The sequence below is a fragment of the Rhea pennata genome, chromosome 2, assembly GCF_028389875.1.
Source record: "Rhea pennata isolate bPtePen1 chromosome 2, bPtePen1.pri, whole genome shotgun sequence".
In the NCBI taxonomy this organism is placed as follows: Eukaryota; Metazoa; Chordata; class Aves; order Rheiformes; family Rheidae; genus Rhea; species Rhea pennata.
Window position 1 is genome coordinate 20,179,315 of NC_084664.1, and position 16,361 is coordinate 20,195,675.

General features: G+C 35.5%; 1 protein-coding gene across 4 annotated transcripts in view; it reads right to left on the reverse strand.

Moving 5' to 3' along the window:
• Positions 1 to 15,745, reverse strand: part of ARMC3 (armadillo repeat containing 3) — a 56,359-nt gene extending 40,614 nt beyond the window's left edge. For all 4 annotated transcript variants that reach the window (XM_062567709.1, XM_062567708.1, XM_062567707.1 and 1 more), the window contains exons 1-6: positions 15,698 to 15,745; positions 6,428 to 6,545; positions 4,110 to 4,235; positions 2,289 to 2,357; positions 1,785 to 1,960; positions 275 to 469 (exon numbers count right to left, since the gene is read on the reverse strand). In XM_062567709.1, coding sequence (XP_062423693.1) covers positions 275 to 469; positions 1,785 to 1,960; positions 2,289 to 2,357; positions 4,110 to 4,235; positions 6,428 to 6,545; positions 15,698 to 15,745 — 732 coding nt within the window. The remainder of the gene's footprint in view (positions 1 to 274; positions 470 to 1,784; positions 1,961 to 2,288; positions 2,358 to 4,109; positions 4,236 to 6,427; positions 6,546 to 15,697) is intronic.
• Between the last annotated feature and the right edge of the window lie 616 nt (positions 15,746 to 16,361).

A 16,361-nucleotide genomic window follows, 5' to 3' on the forward strand; every position in this document is an offset into this window, starting at 1 on the left:
TTACTAATAGCAATAAGCCAATAAAATACACATTTGTGTGAATTCCTTTGTTCCTTATCTATTGTTAATGCTATATAATTTTATTTGACATACTGCAATATGGTGAAGTGAAAATCTGAGAAACCCAACCTAATATGTGTGCTGCTTCTAATTGTTTAATACGTAAGGAGTTCTTTCTTTTGTCATCATTCTCCCGTAACATGAATAATTTTTCTGATCAGTAATATAAACATTAGCAGCAGGAACAAAAACTTCTAAGGCAAGTAAACTGTACCTTGGTTTCTAGTATCTTAAGGAGATAATCTAATCCTTGATGTTCTGTCAATATTATCCTGGTTTCTCTGTCATTGCTAATTACTTCTAAGGTTTTGAGGGCTAACAACTGAATAACTGGGTATTCAGATTTCAATAGTTCCAGTAAGGGTGGAATTACATTCAGTTCACGAACTGCAGCACGGCTTTGAAAATCCTACAGTAAAATATTCAAAGGAAGAGTGTAAGTGATACAGAACATAAAAGCACATCAATTCCTGACTTTACAGAAAGAACAGGGAAAATCTTATTTCAAACACACAACAGTGAGGCAATACTCTGGAACTTCCAGTTCTGAAGATTTATTTTCAGCTAAGAATCAAACTGAATGTATTTTAAAAACTTCCCCAAAACATAAAATACAAATATTTTTCATGAGTGAAGTATACATTAAAGTATCTCATTACAAGTAAAGAAGCCTATTAATTTGGGGGTTTGCCATGTTTGTCTCAACATACACATGTTTCTTTGAGAAAGTTTTTTAAATTTAGTTTGATCATTTTGATTTATCTCATTTGGAGGGAAAAGACAGTTTTCATACTCTACTATGGTTGCCCAGTTACATCTTCTTTTGTTTCAATAGCTATAAAGTGACAAATTAAAATTTAACTTTAAACAGTGTATATGCTGCTTAATAAAGAATAGTAGTAGATTATACTAAAATAGAAAAAATATAAATAAATTACAATTTGCTTTTAAATAGCTTATTGCACATGTGCAGCATGCAATTACCCTTATCAATATAAGCAAGCACCAGGTGCAGTTATCCAGATATACCCTGCAACAAAGACAGTGAGATAGTAAGAAAGGGGAAAGAGTAAAATGTGATTCTGAATAGACATGCTCTGATGCCCCAAAAGAGATAGAGTTATAAACTGAATTTGTTATTGAATTGATTCGCTTAAGCCTTGGAAGAGAACTGCCATACAAATGCATCATTCTTTTGCTAAGCAGCATATGGATGACATTAGCCCTGAGTGTGAAAGAAGCCAATAACAAATCTATTCCTTCCAATATGGAAAACAGTTATTGAAAACATTCATCTATCTTTAGAAAGATGTTTAAAATCATGACTATGGGACTTGTTGGCCAAAACAAGGCAGAATGCAAATTCTAGTTCTTTAATTTACAGGATTATTCCTATCTTTTGGATAGACAGGTTATCCTCTCATTACCGAGACTAACATTTTTCAAATAAGAAAATAAATTCACATTTAATTAAAAACACACTGAATCTGATTCTGATGTCACTTACATTGCTGTACAGCAAGAATAAGTGCATTAAGGTCAACAAAATTAGAGTCAAATAAGCTATATTCATAACTAATGTGACAATCAAAGATTTGGGTATAGTGATTTCAAATTCATTGATGTACACAGTAAAAGAATTAAATATTTTTAAATGATTAACTCTACAGCGGATGGGAGGAGAGAGCTTATCTGCCTCTGTAATTAAAAAAAAAAGCCTTTACCTGCACCAGGAGATAGATACATTCAACTGAATTCTTCTTAACATCAGGATCAGGGCTGCCTAGTAGTCTGATAAGTGGTTCTAGTCCCCCATGTTCAAATATTTGTACTTTACTAGTGTATTCAGCAGCCATATGTGCTAGACACAGGGTAGCAAATTCATGGATGACTACATCTTCTGTAGGGAAAAGAAACAAATACTTTAATTAAGTATGATTCAAAACAGTACATGTTCACTAATCTGGTACTTTAAAGTATTATTTAAAGTCAATAAACATTAGTGTTGATCATACCTTACTTTTCCATAAACATGTTGCTCCATCTGTCCAACATAAAATAGTACTCAGTGAATAGCTAGCTGTGCCTATAAAAGTAGTTACCTATTTAATATATATTATGACAAATCATAAGTTATAAGGAAGATTTTATTAAACTATCTGATCAGATGGCAGTTGTAAATTGTTTCTGACAATATTTTTGTATTAGGAAGTAACACTACAATTTACCTTCTGGTGCTAGGCGTGATATAAGTGAATTTGTGACATCCAGTTCTCTCAATAATTTCCTTACATCGTCTACAATGAAATAAACACAAATATGAAGTCTTTTGTTTGGCTAACTAAACTGAGTAAAGAAACAGGTCTTCTGCTCCAAATAAAAGGTACTTACGTTTACTCCTAAGATCTGACTGGGAGTGACACATAGCTTAAGTTATTACAAGATTGTAATGGACTCAGAAAACATACAAGAGATTCTCAAGCACCATGCAACATATCCTGTACTGTTTGCTATACAGAAATTTCCCCAGTCCTTCATTAAAACTTCATTCAAAATACTTGCATCTAGCTAGTTCATATTAAATATTGCACAGTTTTAGTTGTCAAAAAGGTCATGCCCCAATAATTAAAATTATTTGTAATATTAGGGCTTTTTATTAAACCAAAAACAATTCTTCCATTATTTAATTGTAAAGACCTAAATTTCTAATTTTCTTCTAACACAGCCCGCATTGCAAACTGAAAGTATAAATTATATTGGTCTTATTAAAACCTCAATAACAACTTTCAGAAAGCATTTTTATTGTTGTCAATAGCAAACTAGCAAAAATAACATAACTGGATAGAAAAACTGAAATAAACATTTTGGGACGGATTTCATGTGATCTTAAGGGCTGTGTTGTTACTGTCAACACATCACAGTGTTAACATGCAAGATAAAAGGTATGAACCGAACATACTCTAAAAGCCAAAAAAAAAAAAAAAAAAAAAAAAAAGTTGTGAATATAAATGGAAGATCTGGAGTCATTCAGACTATTTGTGCATTGGCAGAGGATGCCAAGGTATGAAGGAAATAACTGAACACTAGTGTAGAGCTGAAGGTAGGGTAAAGGACATAAGGTCCAATGCAACAAGAAAAGCAGGCAGCGGTTGGTGAAAAAGACTTAAATAGGAATTAGGACATCACCATGGAACACAGTTGGGTACATCATCTACAAAAATAAAATACGATTAGCTAGATGTAAGTTTATAAAGCAATGTAAAAGTAACAGCCACTGAAACTCAAGCTTATCTTCCTTATTTCTTCATCTTCTTTAGGTACATCTACACACCAGCTTCACCTTTTGGCACTCTCACTCACCTAGCATGGATGTAATACATCTCACCTTATTAAAAGGTTCAGGAAAATCTGCATATACTGTGGTTGAATCATCTAACTGGCTACACTAGCTACACTCCACTGCTGTGAACGCAGTATCTCCAAGAGATGAGTCAAGACAGGCTGAATTTCACTTGCTCAGATACTGATAAAACATATACATCAGCACTGACCTGCCAAGGAAGCTGAGTAAATGTGCATGCCAATGCTTGATATTTCAGTACTTAGATTGCTGTCAACACCTGAGTTAGTTACTTTAAAACTAACGCATCTTTTCTCCCTTATCACAGTATATACAGCATCTGCAGTATATGCCTGCAGTAACAACTGATATTTAACCACAGCATTTTCTGTAGATGATAAACACCTTTTTTCCCTTTTCTTCCAGCTTTTGTTATAGATGAGAATGTGCTATGTCCACTTATGTAGTCAGGCTTTTCCAGATAGACAGAATTCCAGAAGTAAACTGTTTCAATTTGGCTCTGTCATATCAAAAATAAGAGTTGGAGGGAAATTCACTTCTGTAATTTTTCAGATCAGCAGAGCTTACTAGAGGTAAACTTGTTCCTTTCTTTTGGGCAGTTAATACAGGAATTTTTCACGCTGGCCACTATTTCTTTAACAACTACACTCTTACACATTGAAAAATATTAAGAAATGAAGACTCTTACGATTAGAAGCCATGATCCCAAATACCATAACAGCATTTCTCCGTACAACTGGATCTTCATGAGAGATGAGTTTATATAGTGGTTCCACTGCTCCAAGACCAAGAAGTGTCACTTTGTTTTCATCACCTGAATTAGGTTGAAAGTCTGGTATAAATGCAACAACAAGCCAAAAGCTCTAATGGAACAAAGCTCCCAGTAGTTACCAATCTTTTATTGGACTACAGAATTAAAGAAGCCCTTGCCCTTGGTTTCATGCCTGACTATGTTATTTATCATTGATCCAGACCCTGCCTTTGCCCCATGGACCAGACTTTCTGGCTTGACCTGAGACATGTCTCATTACAATGGACTTGTTTGGCAACCAGTGGACTTTGGCTGAGTCTGGGTACCTCTAGCAGACCTGTTTTCCTTTCCTTGCTCAGCTAATATGGGACTGTGCCCTTGCCAGGATGGTCACTGCCCCATGCTGGCCTTGCTGTCACCCTTGGCCCCTGGGTTCCTTTTCTATGCAGAGCAGCCTACCCTTACTGCTACCTGACAACATGGACTACTTCTAATAGTTGCAGTGATGCCTGCAACTAGTGATGCAGAAGTAGAGGTGAATGCTACTATAAAGAACCTCATTTTATTTTCCTCTTTTCTTACCTGACTATTTTATTTTCCTGAAAATATCCCCAGATAATTCATTCTATGGATCTGAACTACCTCTCAAATGAAGCAATTTCCAGGATTTGGATCATTAAATCCCAAGTTTTTTACCATCCAAGAATGGAGAACTTCGTACTCAATAGGCTCTGCGTAAGCAATAAACAGGAGTGTTTTTTATGATTGGTCTTCTGTTTCTGCTCACTCAAACCCCTCCCATACTCCATGAAACAAAATCCGAAATCTGCTTCTTTCTTCTGCTCCCACACCAGCCTTATAATTTATCCTCTAGTGAACAGTGGGAAAAGCAGTCTACCCTTTAAGGGTACAAGCAGGCAATGTGAAAAGAAACCAGAGAACTGTGTTCATTCTCAGGCTAAAATCCAGTCAGTCAATTAAAAGACAAGAACTACTTTTTATTGAGGAGTGAGACTTAAATTACTAGCGATATCCAAGAAATGGACTAATTTTGATGTGAAAACAACCCCTTCCTTTGTACAGTACTGCAAAAAGATTATAAGAATACCTACATTAATAATTTAAAGGATTATTCATTTAGTAGAAACAGCAAAATAAAATGTCTGTCATCTTGTGTTCCATATGTTACTGTGGACACTAGGGAAGGATCCAAAAAAAGGTTTATAGTGGGTGATTCATAGCTGTCTCCCAACATTTCAAGTTCTCTTTTTACATATTCACAAATTGTTTGCATGTCCCCAGACAAACTTGCCTTTTTAAGCTGAACTTAGAAATTTTTTCAGAACCCAAATTATCGCTAGACAACCGTCAAAGCCTTCAGCTTTTCTCTCATAACTTCAGCAGTGCTGATAATTACTATCAGCACAATAATTGGCATATGAAACCATAATCTTTAAAGGGAAAATAAATCAAATGTCAGTTAATATAAAAATAGATGAATTATACCAAGAATGCTACTTGTGTATGCCAGTTTGACTGGAGTGGGTGGTGTGGAAGGAGTAGGAGACAACTTAGGAAATTATGTGCTTCACAGTTTTGAGCCTTTGTTATACAGTTGTCTAATGGGCACCCAGAACATGATGCTTAATTATATGTAATTCATACAGGGACCTTAGAGGATTTGTATCTTAGAGACTTGTTAGATTTCCAATACATGCAGAAATAACCTAGATAATGAAGGCTGATCGATCACCAGTAAATTATATATCACAGAAGTACTGACATAGAGAAATATGAAAAACTAACATAAACAGACTAAAAAGTAATTTTCTTTCACAATACACAACCTACCAAAATACAAGAACCCTGAAATAGCTATTTTTCCATTTTCAACTATTTAGTGGTACAAGAGTTTCAAATTTTAACATAAAAATGACAATCTTATTCAAGATGCTAATGTGTTACTCATGACAAAACAGATCTAAATTGTACTTAAACAAAGCTTCATTAAAAAGAGAACATCTGTAAAATTCTATAATCAAACATTAAAAATTTACTTCATGTAAACCACTTCTTTGTAACTGCAACTATAGATGTGACTGCTGTTTCAGAAACCCCTCAAAATGTTGACAGAAACTTTTGATACTAAACAAAGATGTTAGTGCTAATAAACTAAAAAATTCTGAATAACTTTCAAAATGTAAGCAAGGCAGAGGACAGCTTATCAAAAAAAAAAAAAAAAAAAAAAGACTAACCTTTTGATGCAAACTTATAAATGGCATCACATGCTTTAGCCAAAACTTCTTCTTCAGGAGAACTAAGCATTAGCACAGCTGTTGCTGCTGTTTTGCTTTCAATTAGTAAAGGATCAAACTACAAACAAAAAAGGAAAGAATAGTTTGAATTTATATTGAGCCTTACAGTGTGCTGTGGTAGACTTTCACATTTCATTAAAAAAGTAGTTTGATAGTTTGAGATCTACAGTGAATTAGAAATGCTATCAGGGGTTTCTGTTTACCTAGAGATATTCAGTTTTTTTAACAACAATTGAGGTGTTGCTGAAAAATAAGAAAGAACAATTGACTTCAAAAATGAATCATAATTTCATCTTGTATGAAAATTTTGGGGAAACCTTGACAATTTCCTGTACATGTAGGAAGCTATGAAGGCAAAAGTAGGAAATTCTGCTACATATGAAAGCGAAGCATCCTGAGGCATTAGAACCAAACATGGAACAACCTGTGGGAAGAAATTTCTGACAAGCAGCCATGCGCAGAACCTGTGAACTTAGATGCTGCATGAGAAAAATGATGTGGTTCCTCAGTGTCATTACTACTTTGTGCTAGTTTCAAAAAAGTACACAGTGACCTTTCCTGTGCCTTCTTCAACTCAGTTCACTTGTCAAACACTAGCTTACCATGATTCTGTACTAGCTGAAACATTTTGATATGATCCCAGCTCAGCCAGCTGGAAGTGCTACATGTTTTCATTTCCATTTCTGACCTCTCTCATACAGAAAGAAATCTTCCAGCAAATCCAGCTGCTTTGACCCTCTTAATAGACTCTTTGGGACTAACGTAGTTTGAGAAAGGGCAGTCTTTTAAAACAGCCTTTTGTTCTTTAATAAGACTAAGCAATTTATGAAAATTTTATCCATAAAAAAGTTTTGATCTTATTTGAATGTAAAATAAAGTTTTTATATGGGAAAACTCTCTTCTGTGCCACTTTTGTCACAGAGCATGTGTGTTACTTACAGAAGCCACTAAAATACTGGAGTCATACTCAGACCCTCAGTATCAATGTATTTATCTTTAAAATACAGTAGATTTACCATTTAAGATAGTATATAAAAATTATTTGCATTGCTGTTACAATATATAGTAATACTGTGTATACTTTAAAATATCTATTATTTGCTTTATTTCATTTTAAAACCCTCTAATAGCTACATCAGAGGCACTTGTTGCTGAACAACAAGGGCACGGAGCTTTACATACATCCGCTGTCAGTCAAGGAAATTATTTGGAGCAAATCTTCATCAAAGTTATGAGTGTGCTGCAAGGAAAATGAAGAAACAGGAAGCTTTTTCTCCTCCTGAACTTGTTCAAAAACAAGGCAAAATATGATGCTAATGCCCAGGCTTCCCAATGTGCATTTTTGATGGGTTCTCAAATCAAAGTAATTTCATCATCTTCCATGAGGCACGTCACACAAATTAGAGTCTGCAAGACCAGTTTCTGTAATAGTTAAAAGGTTGCCTGGCTAATGTGACTGACTGATCTCCCTACCTTCAAGCAGTCTGAAAACCTGAAGACCCTGTCCAACTTGTCACTTGCTGTGACAATTAGGAGACACAGGACAAGTTGTGGAACAAAGCTTCTTTGTAAAGAAACTATAAGCAGTTTATCACACCATAGGTCATTTTGCTCAGTAACAACTTGGCAACAAGAATTAAACCAAATAGTGGCACAGCGATCCAACATACATCCAAGTAATGGGCTTACAATGCTGGAATCCTTTATGGGAATCCTTTCTTCAGATCATAAGAAAGCAAAAAATTCAGGCCACAGCCTTTACTTACAGCTTACCACAGCGACAGCTCTTTTCATTGGTTCATTCCACACATAGGAGAGGAGTATGCAAGAATTACTAAGATATGACTGAAAGTTCCTTTAGCCACATTCACACCTCTGCACCTTGCAGGGACAGAATAAATGCTCCAGATAAATGCTGTGATGTAAGTGGAGACATAATGTTTCTCTGAGAAAAAAACTATCCCAGTCCACTCTAGCCTCTTACTGGATTAGTCCCTGGGAGGCAATGGTAGGTAGAAGTAAGAGATATGACATGACATCATTCAAAAATGTATTTAAAAATTTTCAGCTTGTAAAATGTTCATGATCCTTCAGGTAACAAGTTCAATCAAGTTCAGAGTCCTATATATTGTAAATTTAAATTATTATCATTAGTATTACATGAATACTAAACATATGTGACAGCCACTAATCAAATCTAGATGTACACATGCTACCTTCCAAATATTTTGCAATATTTGGAGAACTTTTAGCATATCAACTCACAGCAAGAGGGGAAAAAAGATTTTGGCAAGGAGAAAAGGAAATTACTTCTAACAATTCTTTATAGGCTGCAGCCAGCATACAACTTCTTTTGTGACTAGGTAGCTCTGCTCTCCAGCACAAGAGGGGAAAAGTGCACTCCCACATCTAAAATTATTTTGTTACATTTAGTTTTTTGATTAGTAGAGAATACTAGGACTATGTTTACACTGTGACTGCTTTATCAGTATAGGTACACTGTATCTGCAGTTTGCACCTAATGTGGATATAGCTAAACACACTTTGTTCTAGTACAGGAAAACAATCAAAAGAGGTAAAAGAAATCATACCACTTTGACAGCATAATTATGTCTATTGTAAGATGTTCTGTAGCTTGGCTGAACACAGATTACTTCTCTATGACCAGTGCAGCTATACTGACAAAAATCTTTACATAGGTATTGAGTATGAGCTTGTCAGGGCACTTTTTATTCTAGCAACAGGAAAACTTTTTTCCTAAGTGCAATCCTCCGTTCCCTTGCAACTGCTCCTCAAGGGCACCTGTGGTACAGCACCTCCCATGCTGAGGCTGCCATCTGGGCATTCCTAAAGACAGCTGCAGCAGAGCAGACCCCTAACCACACTTCAAACTTCCTTCCTCTACCCAGCCCTGAAGATGCTCTGCACCCTTATTGGTTGTAAGCCTCCATTAATAACACATTCTGCTATAAAGTAAGACTATAAATAATAAAAGAATAAATTACAGCCTACATTTTCTCTACTGAAATTCAAAATGGATTCCTAATAGCTGTCAAAAGCTATTGCAGACATTTTAATTACACTAGGCTTTGAATGAAAGGTGATTTATAGTTAAAGAGGCAGAGTCAAACTCAGCCCTGCAGAAGCTCCACTGCAACAGCACAGCTGAGTCTGACGAAATACATGGTGTTGGGATGAAATTGTAATTTTTAGTAAATGCTGTTAGACCTTCAGAAAAAAATAAATTAAACACAAAGATTGACCTCAGATAAATTTTAAAAAGTAATGAAATATGAAATAAGAACTTTCAGTCTCAGTAATTTATTTATACTGATTAAATACCAAAGACACTATTAAGTTGCTCCATTTCTTTTGCCTCTGTACTACTCACAAGTGATTGTATAAACTACAATTCACTGACAATTCCTAGGTTTTATCATAGGTTAGAGAATCAGCAGAGTCAATTGATCTAGTCTCTACCCATTTATAAAGATATCAGATTCACTGCTACTGTCTGAAATATTTAATGGTCAGCTTCCTGTTAGCAGTATTTTTGACTTATGTTTGAATTAAAGTAAAAGGCCTCAGCAGGGCATTGATTTGCTGGGAAGTAACATTTTGCATCAAAAATATCACAGAACTGGATGTAACGTTTCCTTATCATAATGCCAGCATACCAGAGTCCATTTTTTTGTTATCAAGATTTGCTCCAAAATCTTCATAATTTTTTGTAAACTCTTCCCTTGATGGCACTTATAGGCCGCATTAAGTGCTAGATTAGTATCCTTGAAGTCACACATGACCTTGAAATAAACACAGAAATCTGTGGCTTAATTAGCAATAACATTCCCAACACTTAGCCTGTATTAAGAAAAATAAAATAAATGAAAAAATGCTATAATACAAAACTCGTTTATGCCTCTGATCATGATATTTGCATGTATTAGACTTTGAAGCTGTTGGAATCTGCTGAATATCTGTTTTTTTGGTTTCCATCAACCCATTCATTTGAAACGCTAAATCAAAAGTAATATAAAATGTTTTCAGTCAGACTAAAGGTCCATCTAGCCCAGCATCCTGTCTCTGACAAAGGGCAGTAACCAGTGTGTGCAAGCAGATTATTCAACTTTGCTTACACTTCCTTCCAAACTCCAGCAGTCTGCAACCGAGAGACCTAGTGAGCTAGAGATTTTATTTCTGTGTTTAAAAAGGCTAAGATAATTTTTTCGCCAGTTAATTAGGTAAATAATTTTTGAAGCCATCTGTATTTCAGCTATCCTTAATATTCTGAGGCAGAAGTATCATAGTTTAACAATGTCTTAGGTAAATAGTAGTGCTTTTCTTCATATTAATTTATCACCTGATGATTCTATTTGTCCCCTGCCCCCCAATTCTTTCACTGTGAGAAAGTGAACTAAATGACACCTATTTGCTTTCTCTATACATGCAGTTTTCTAGGCTTCTATCATATTCGTTTTCACAGTCATTTCCCTTTTGGGATGAAGAGTCCTATTCTATTTGATCTTCTCAATACAAAAGCTACTCTTTGACTGTTCTTGTTGTCTGTTTTAGTACTTTTCTAGTTCAACTGTATCCTTTTCGAGATGCAGGAATCACAGCTGTTAATGGCATCCAACATATGAATGTCTAACGGAATTGTTAGTGGTATGGTGTTTTAACTTTTTTCTGTTAAAAATTTGAAACATTGCATTAATTTTTTTTTGGCTGCTGACTGACTGACATTTTCATGAAGCTAGCTCATTAATTCTCATAGGCTAGATGACTAAGGTTTCAGAATAAATCCCCATTACATTCCACTGGCAACCTCTCTCCATTACGTAAACTGAACTCTGCTTTCTATTTTTAACCAGACATTATAGCCATGAGAGGACTTTCTTTTTACCTATCAGCATTTACGTGAATGAAGAGTTTGGTTTAAAGACTTGAAAAATCTGAATAACAGTATCAATCAGATCATCATTATCCCCTTGCTCACTGACTTCTCTAAACTATTTGAATAGATTTCTAAGGTAATATTTTTCTCTACACAAGTAATGTTGATTCTGCCCCACTATTACCATATCTATTCACATACGTATTTAAGTTTTTTCTACAAATTAACCCAGTGTAGAAGACAAACTATCTGACCTGCAATTAAAATAATTTTCTACCTTTCATTCCTCTAGTACAAAGGAGATACATTAAGTACCATAAGTAACAGTACTGCAATTTCATATTTTAATTATTTTACAGTTATAACAATATCTAGGCAAATACTATTTGTTCACATTTGCACAATTTATTTACATTTGTTTTAGTGATTTGTTACATTGCTTCTTCTTTTGGCACAAAAATAATTCATTTTGCTTTTCTTTTATGGCTGTAATCTTCATGTTATACCTAAATCAGCAGAAAGTTTCAGTCTGAGAAGCATCTTTCTTCTGGTGATTTTTAAAAAGCTTTAGTGTTAGTTATGATAACTTCATTAGTTCTCCTGCAAAATATTTTGCATCGTTGTGATTTTAGTTTTAATTTGTGTAAGCATTCTTTCTCATTTAGATTCAGAACCCACTTTTTGAAGAATGTTTTCAGTTGTAATAGCCTCCTGCTATTCTATTGTTTATGGCCTTTTTTTCAATCCTTTTGAAGTCTTTTTTGAACTGATTGACTATATCTGCTTTATGCTTGTACTTTTCATAGTCCAATTACAAGCAGTGTTAATATTTTTGATATTCTTCAACCTTTTTTCCTTTACCAAGAAAAATATCGTTAACATATACCTGAGTGTATGTGCCATAGTTTAGAAGCCACTTCCCAGTCACGCTAATTGTTTCAGTTTCTGAGATATCGCAGAGAATCACAGACCGGCTGAGGTTGGAAGGCACCTTTGGTGATCAGCTAGTCCAGCTACGCTGCTCAAAGCAGTCAGCTAGAACATGTTGCTCAGGACAGTTCACAGTCTGGTTTTGAGTATCTCCAAGATGCAGACTCCACAACCAATCTGGGCAACCTGTTCCAGTGTTCAACCATCCTCACTGTAAAAAAGCTTTTTTCTTGTGTTAAACATAATTCCTGTGCTTCCATTTGTACACTTGGCTTTGTCTTTTCACTCAGTATCACTGAGAACAGTCTGGCTCCATCTTCTGTACATCTCCCAGCAGATATTTATACAGGTGGATAAGATCCCTCTGCGCCTTCTCTTCTCCAGGCTGAACAGTCCCAGCTCTCTCAGCCTCTTCTCATATGACAGATGCTTCAGTCCCTTAATCATCTTCATGGCCCTTCACTGGACCTGCTCCAGAATGTCTATGTCTGTTTCATACTAGGGAGCCCAGAACTGGACACAGTACTCACCAGTACTCACCAGTGCTGAGTAGAGGGAAAAGATCAGGTTCCTCAACCTGCTGGCAGTGCTCTTCTTAATGCAGCCCAGGAGGCTGTTGGTCATTTTTGTTGCAAGGGCACATTGTCAGCTCATGTTCAACTCGTTGCCCACCAGCACTCCCAGGTACTTTTCTACAAAGCTTTTTTTCCAGTTGGTTGCCCCCAGCCTGTACTGGGGCATGGGATTATTCCTCTTCAGATGCAGGACTCTGTCGAACTTCATGAGATTCCGCTCTGCCCATGTCTCTAGTTTGTTGAGGTCCGTCTAAATGGCAGCATAATCACCTGGTGTATCAACCACTCCTTCCAGTTTTGTAATGACTACAGACTTGCTCAGGGTGCACTCTGTTCCACTATCCACGTAATTAATTGAAAGGATAAACAGTATTGGCTTCTGAGGTCATTACTAGACTGGCCTCCAGTTGGAATTCACACTACCGACCACAACTCTTTCAGCCTGGCAGTTCGGTCAGTTTTCAGTCCTCCTGAAACCTAGTCCATTTATCTACTCTGCACTTCATCAGTTTGTCTATAAGAATATTACAGGAGCTGGTATCAAAAGTCTTACTAAACGCAAGTCAAATTAATATTCAGTTATTAATTGACTGGAAGAAGCTGTTTCTGTGGAGACTGAATTTTAGGAGTTGACAGTGCCACTTCTTGTATTCCAACATAGTTTCCTTTTTAACATCAGTGTTGTGAATGAAGCCATTTTCAAAAATATTCAGATATCTACAGCCTTCTTTCAGGGCTAACATCTCAGCACTTTCTCTAGCGGTAAATTTAGACTTCCATTTTTATATCTATGCCCTAATTGATGGTCAAGTAGTAAAAACTTCTAGACCAAACTTAATGAAGATACAACATGAAAAGTTCTTTACCAACTATGCCAAAACTACCATATTTTATCTGTTTGAAATATAGTTTAAGATTACGCATATAAACAAGCAAGCTGAAAACAGTATTTTTCCTGAAGTCCAGTCCTCAGAAGAAAAGATAATAGTTAAAGACAAATTATGAAAGGCAGGGACAACAGATTCCTCAGGAATATTCTCTGATTCATATAAACAGCGGTTAGGCTGAGAACAGGTTTTCCACCTGTTTCTAGAAATCTATAAAAATCAGCAGTCATCTGCAATACAATATATTCTCAGTGCATTCCAGATGCACAAAGGCCCTCTTATAGTTTGTCCACATTATCTTAAGGCTTCTTTTCTTGGACTTGACAGTTTTAACAAGGAGTTTATTAATCAGAAGATAGTAGCTAATATATCTTGTACTTTGTCTGCATCTCATTTCCTGCCATTTGAAATATCCAAGCCAAATTTAGAGGTCTGAAATCTGATTTTACAAGATCACCGTTAACAATATTCAAATGGCTAGAATGTTTGGTTGCTAGTTAGACTAGCAACTAATCAATGATGTATTTAATGGTTTTGCTATGCAACATTCAGTTGTTTTCTTCTGACAGGACTGCAAGAGGGAATGTGCTGGTCTGAAGTGCAATAATGCTAAGTATTTAAGCCAAAAACTGCAGATGCCATCTGGACTTCACTCTTCTCAATTCTTTATTTTTAAATGGTTCTATTGACCACTTCAGCAAACTGTGGTTCTGCTTCTACTGACTTTCTAAATATTTATTGTGGAGGGGGTTAGCTCATCTCTATGTCTTAACTCTACTATCATACCTTTCAATATTTTTCTTAGACTGCAAAGATACTTTGTTTTAATTCTTCAGGTCTGTATTACATAGTCTTACGCACAGACGACTTCTTTGTGTTTCCTCCTTGTTTTTTGGGTTATTTCATGCAGGCTTTAAATTGATTTACCCTCTCATGTTTCTTTAATAGTTTTATCTCAAGCCTTCTTTCATGAGTCATTGGTGACCACAGCTTATGAATTACATTTTTAATACTTATCTTTCCACGGAACAGTTGGGCAAGAACTGATTATCAGCTGCTAAGCCTCAGTGATGTCATGGCTTTAGATATGGAGTTGAACGAGAATGACTGACTTTTGATGAACTGATTAAGATCCTGCTTCCTCATTAACTTCGTCATTATCTTGTGCAGAATTTATATTGTACTCTGTTCAATGTTTTAGTCTTATTTCCTCTACTTCTTTCTGAATAAACCAATTAGGCTCTAAAAATGTCTATATTTTGAATTGCTGTCATTATTTGGGTCTCCCTCTACTTCTCAAAAAGTGTGTATAAATTAGTCCTACACTTTCAACCTCTAGAGTTGAATATTACCATTATTCTGTATGTGGTTTCAGCTGCACTACTTCTCACTGTGACACTCCCAATGATACCAGAAGAACTTGAACTGCTGCTAGTGAATTTATATCTTTGCAAAAGATCTGAAATACAAAGTATTATCATTTTAAATATTTGTACAACTTTGCATTCAGTACAAAACTCTGCAGATCTATCTTGTCTCTTATTTTTTCTCATGTGAACAAAAAGAGAATGTCCTCATAGTACAAAAGACTGGCAGATTTCAGCTCTCTTTTCTCCGTTCTTTCCTTTGATTTTTACAAGTGGAAGGCTAATACTGTTCTTCCAATGAAAAGAAGCTCAAGTTGTTTCATACGTTACTACTTGCAAAGCCTGCCAAAGACAACAATCTCCACAAAGAACTATACATGCACAGTCACTCTAGTTTGCATGCTGTCCAAAAAAAGCAGAAACAGAATAACTTTAAAAGACATTTTTAGAATTATGTGGAGTAAGCTGGTGGAGTAAGGAACTATGTAAGGATGGTTGAGCTGGGCCTATAATTGTGTAATGTTTATTTTATAGTACATAACAGTTTATTAACTTACCACATCCTTGGGTGGAGATTCTACTTCCTTCTTTACTTTTTTACCCATTCTAAAAACAAACAAACAAACAAAAATATAAAAGCAGACAAACAAACTCTTTCTGTGTTTTAGAAATCAGCCCACTGGTGATTTAGGAAAGACACACTTTCTCATTCATTTGACCCATCCAATCAACCTAGATAAATTTGAAAAATTCTTGGCATAACAATTTCTTTGCAGAAAGTTGTTTCTTTTAAACAGCAAGGCTTCATTTGTGCCACAAAACAAACTTCTTAATATTGGAACACAATCAGTAAAATACATCTACCAACAAAATACATATCTAAAAAGAAGGATGTAAGACATCACAGGCTCAAGCCATAACGTTGTACTAATATATAGGACATGCATTTCTATCAGTTTTACTTGCATGTATAAATCAGACATGAACATCAAGATCCTATTAAGGTATTTTGGTTCTCAACTAGGACAACTTTTTGCAGCCCCCCTGTGATTTAAGAGATCACTAGCTAGATCAATAATGAGCTGCAGCCTGGGCAAATACAAAATTCGAGACTGTTGTTCGTTGTGTTCAATAAAATTTGGAGCTGTTATTGAGTTATTGAGTCCTCTGAATTCTTTCAGGTACTGTTCTCCTACCCATAATCCCAAGAAACTGTAACAC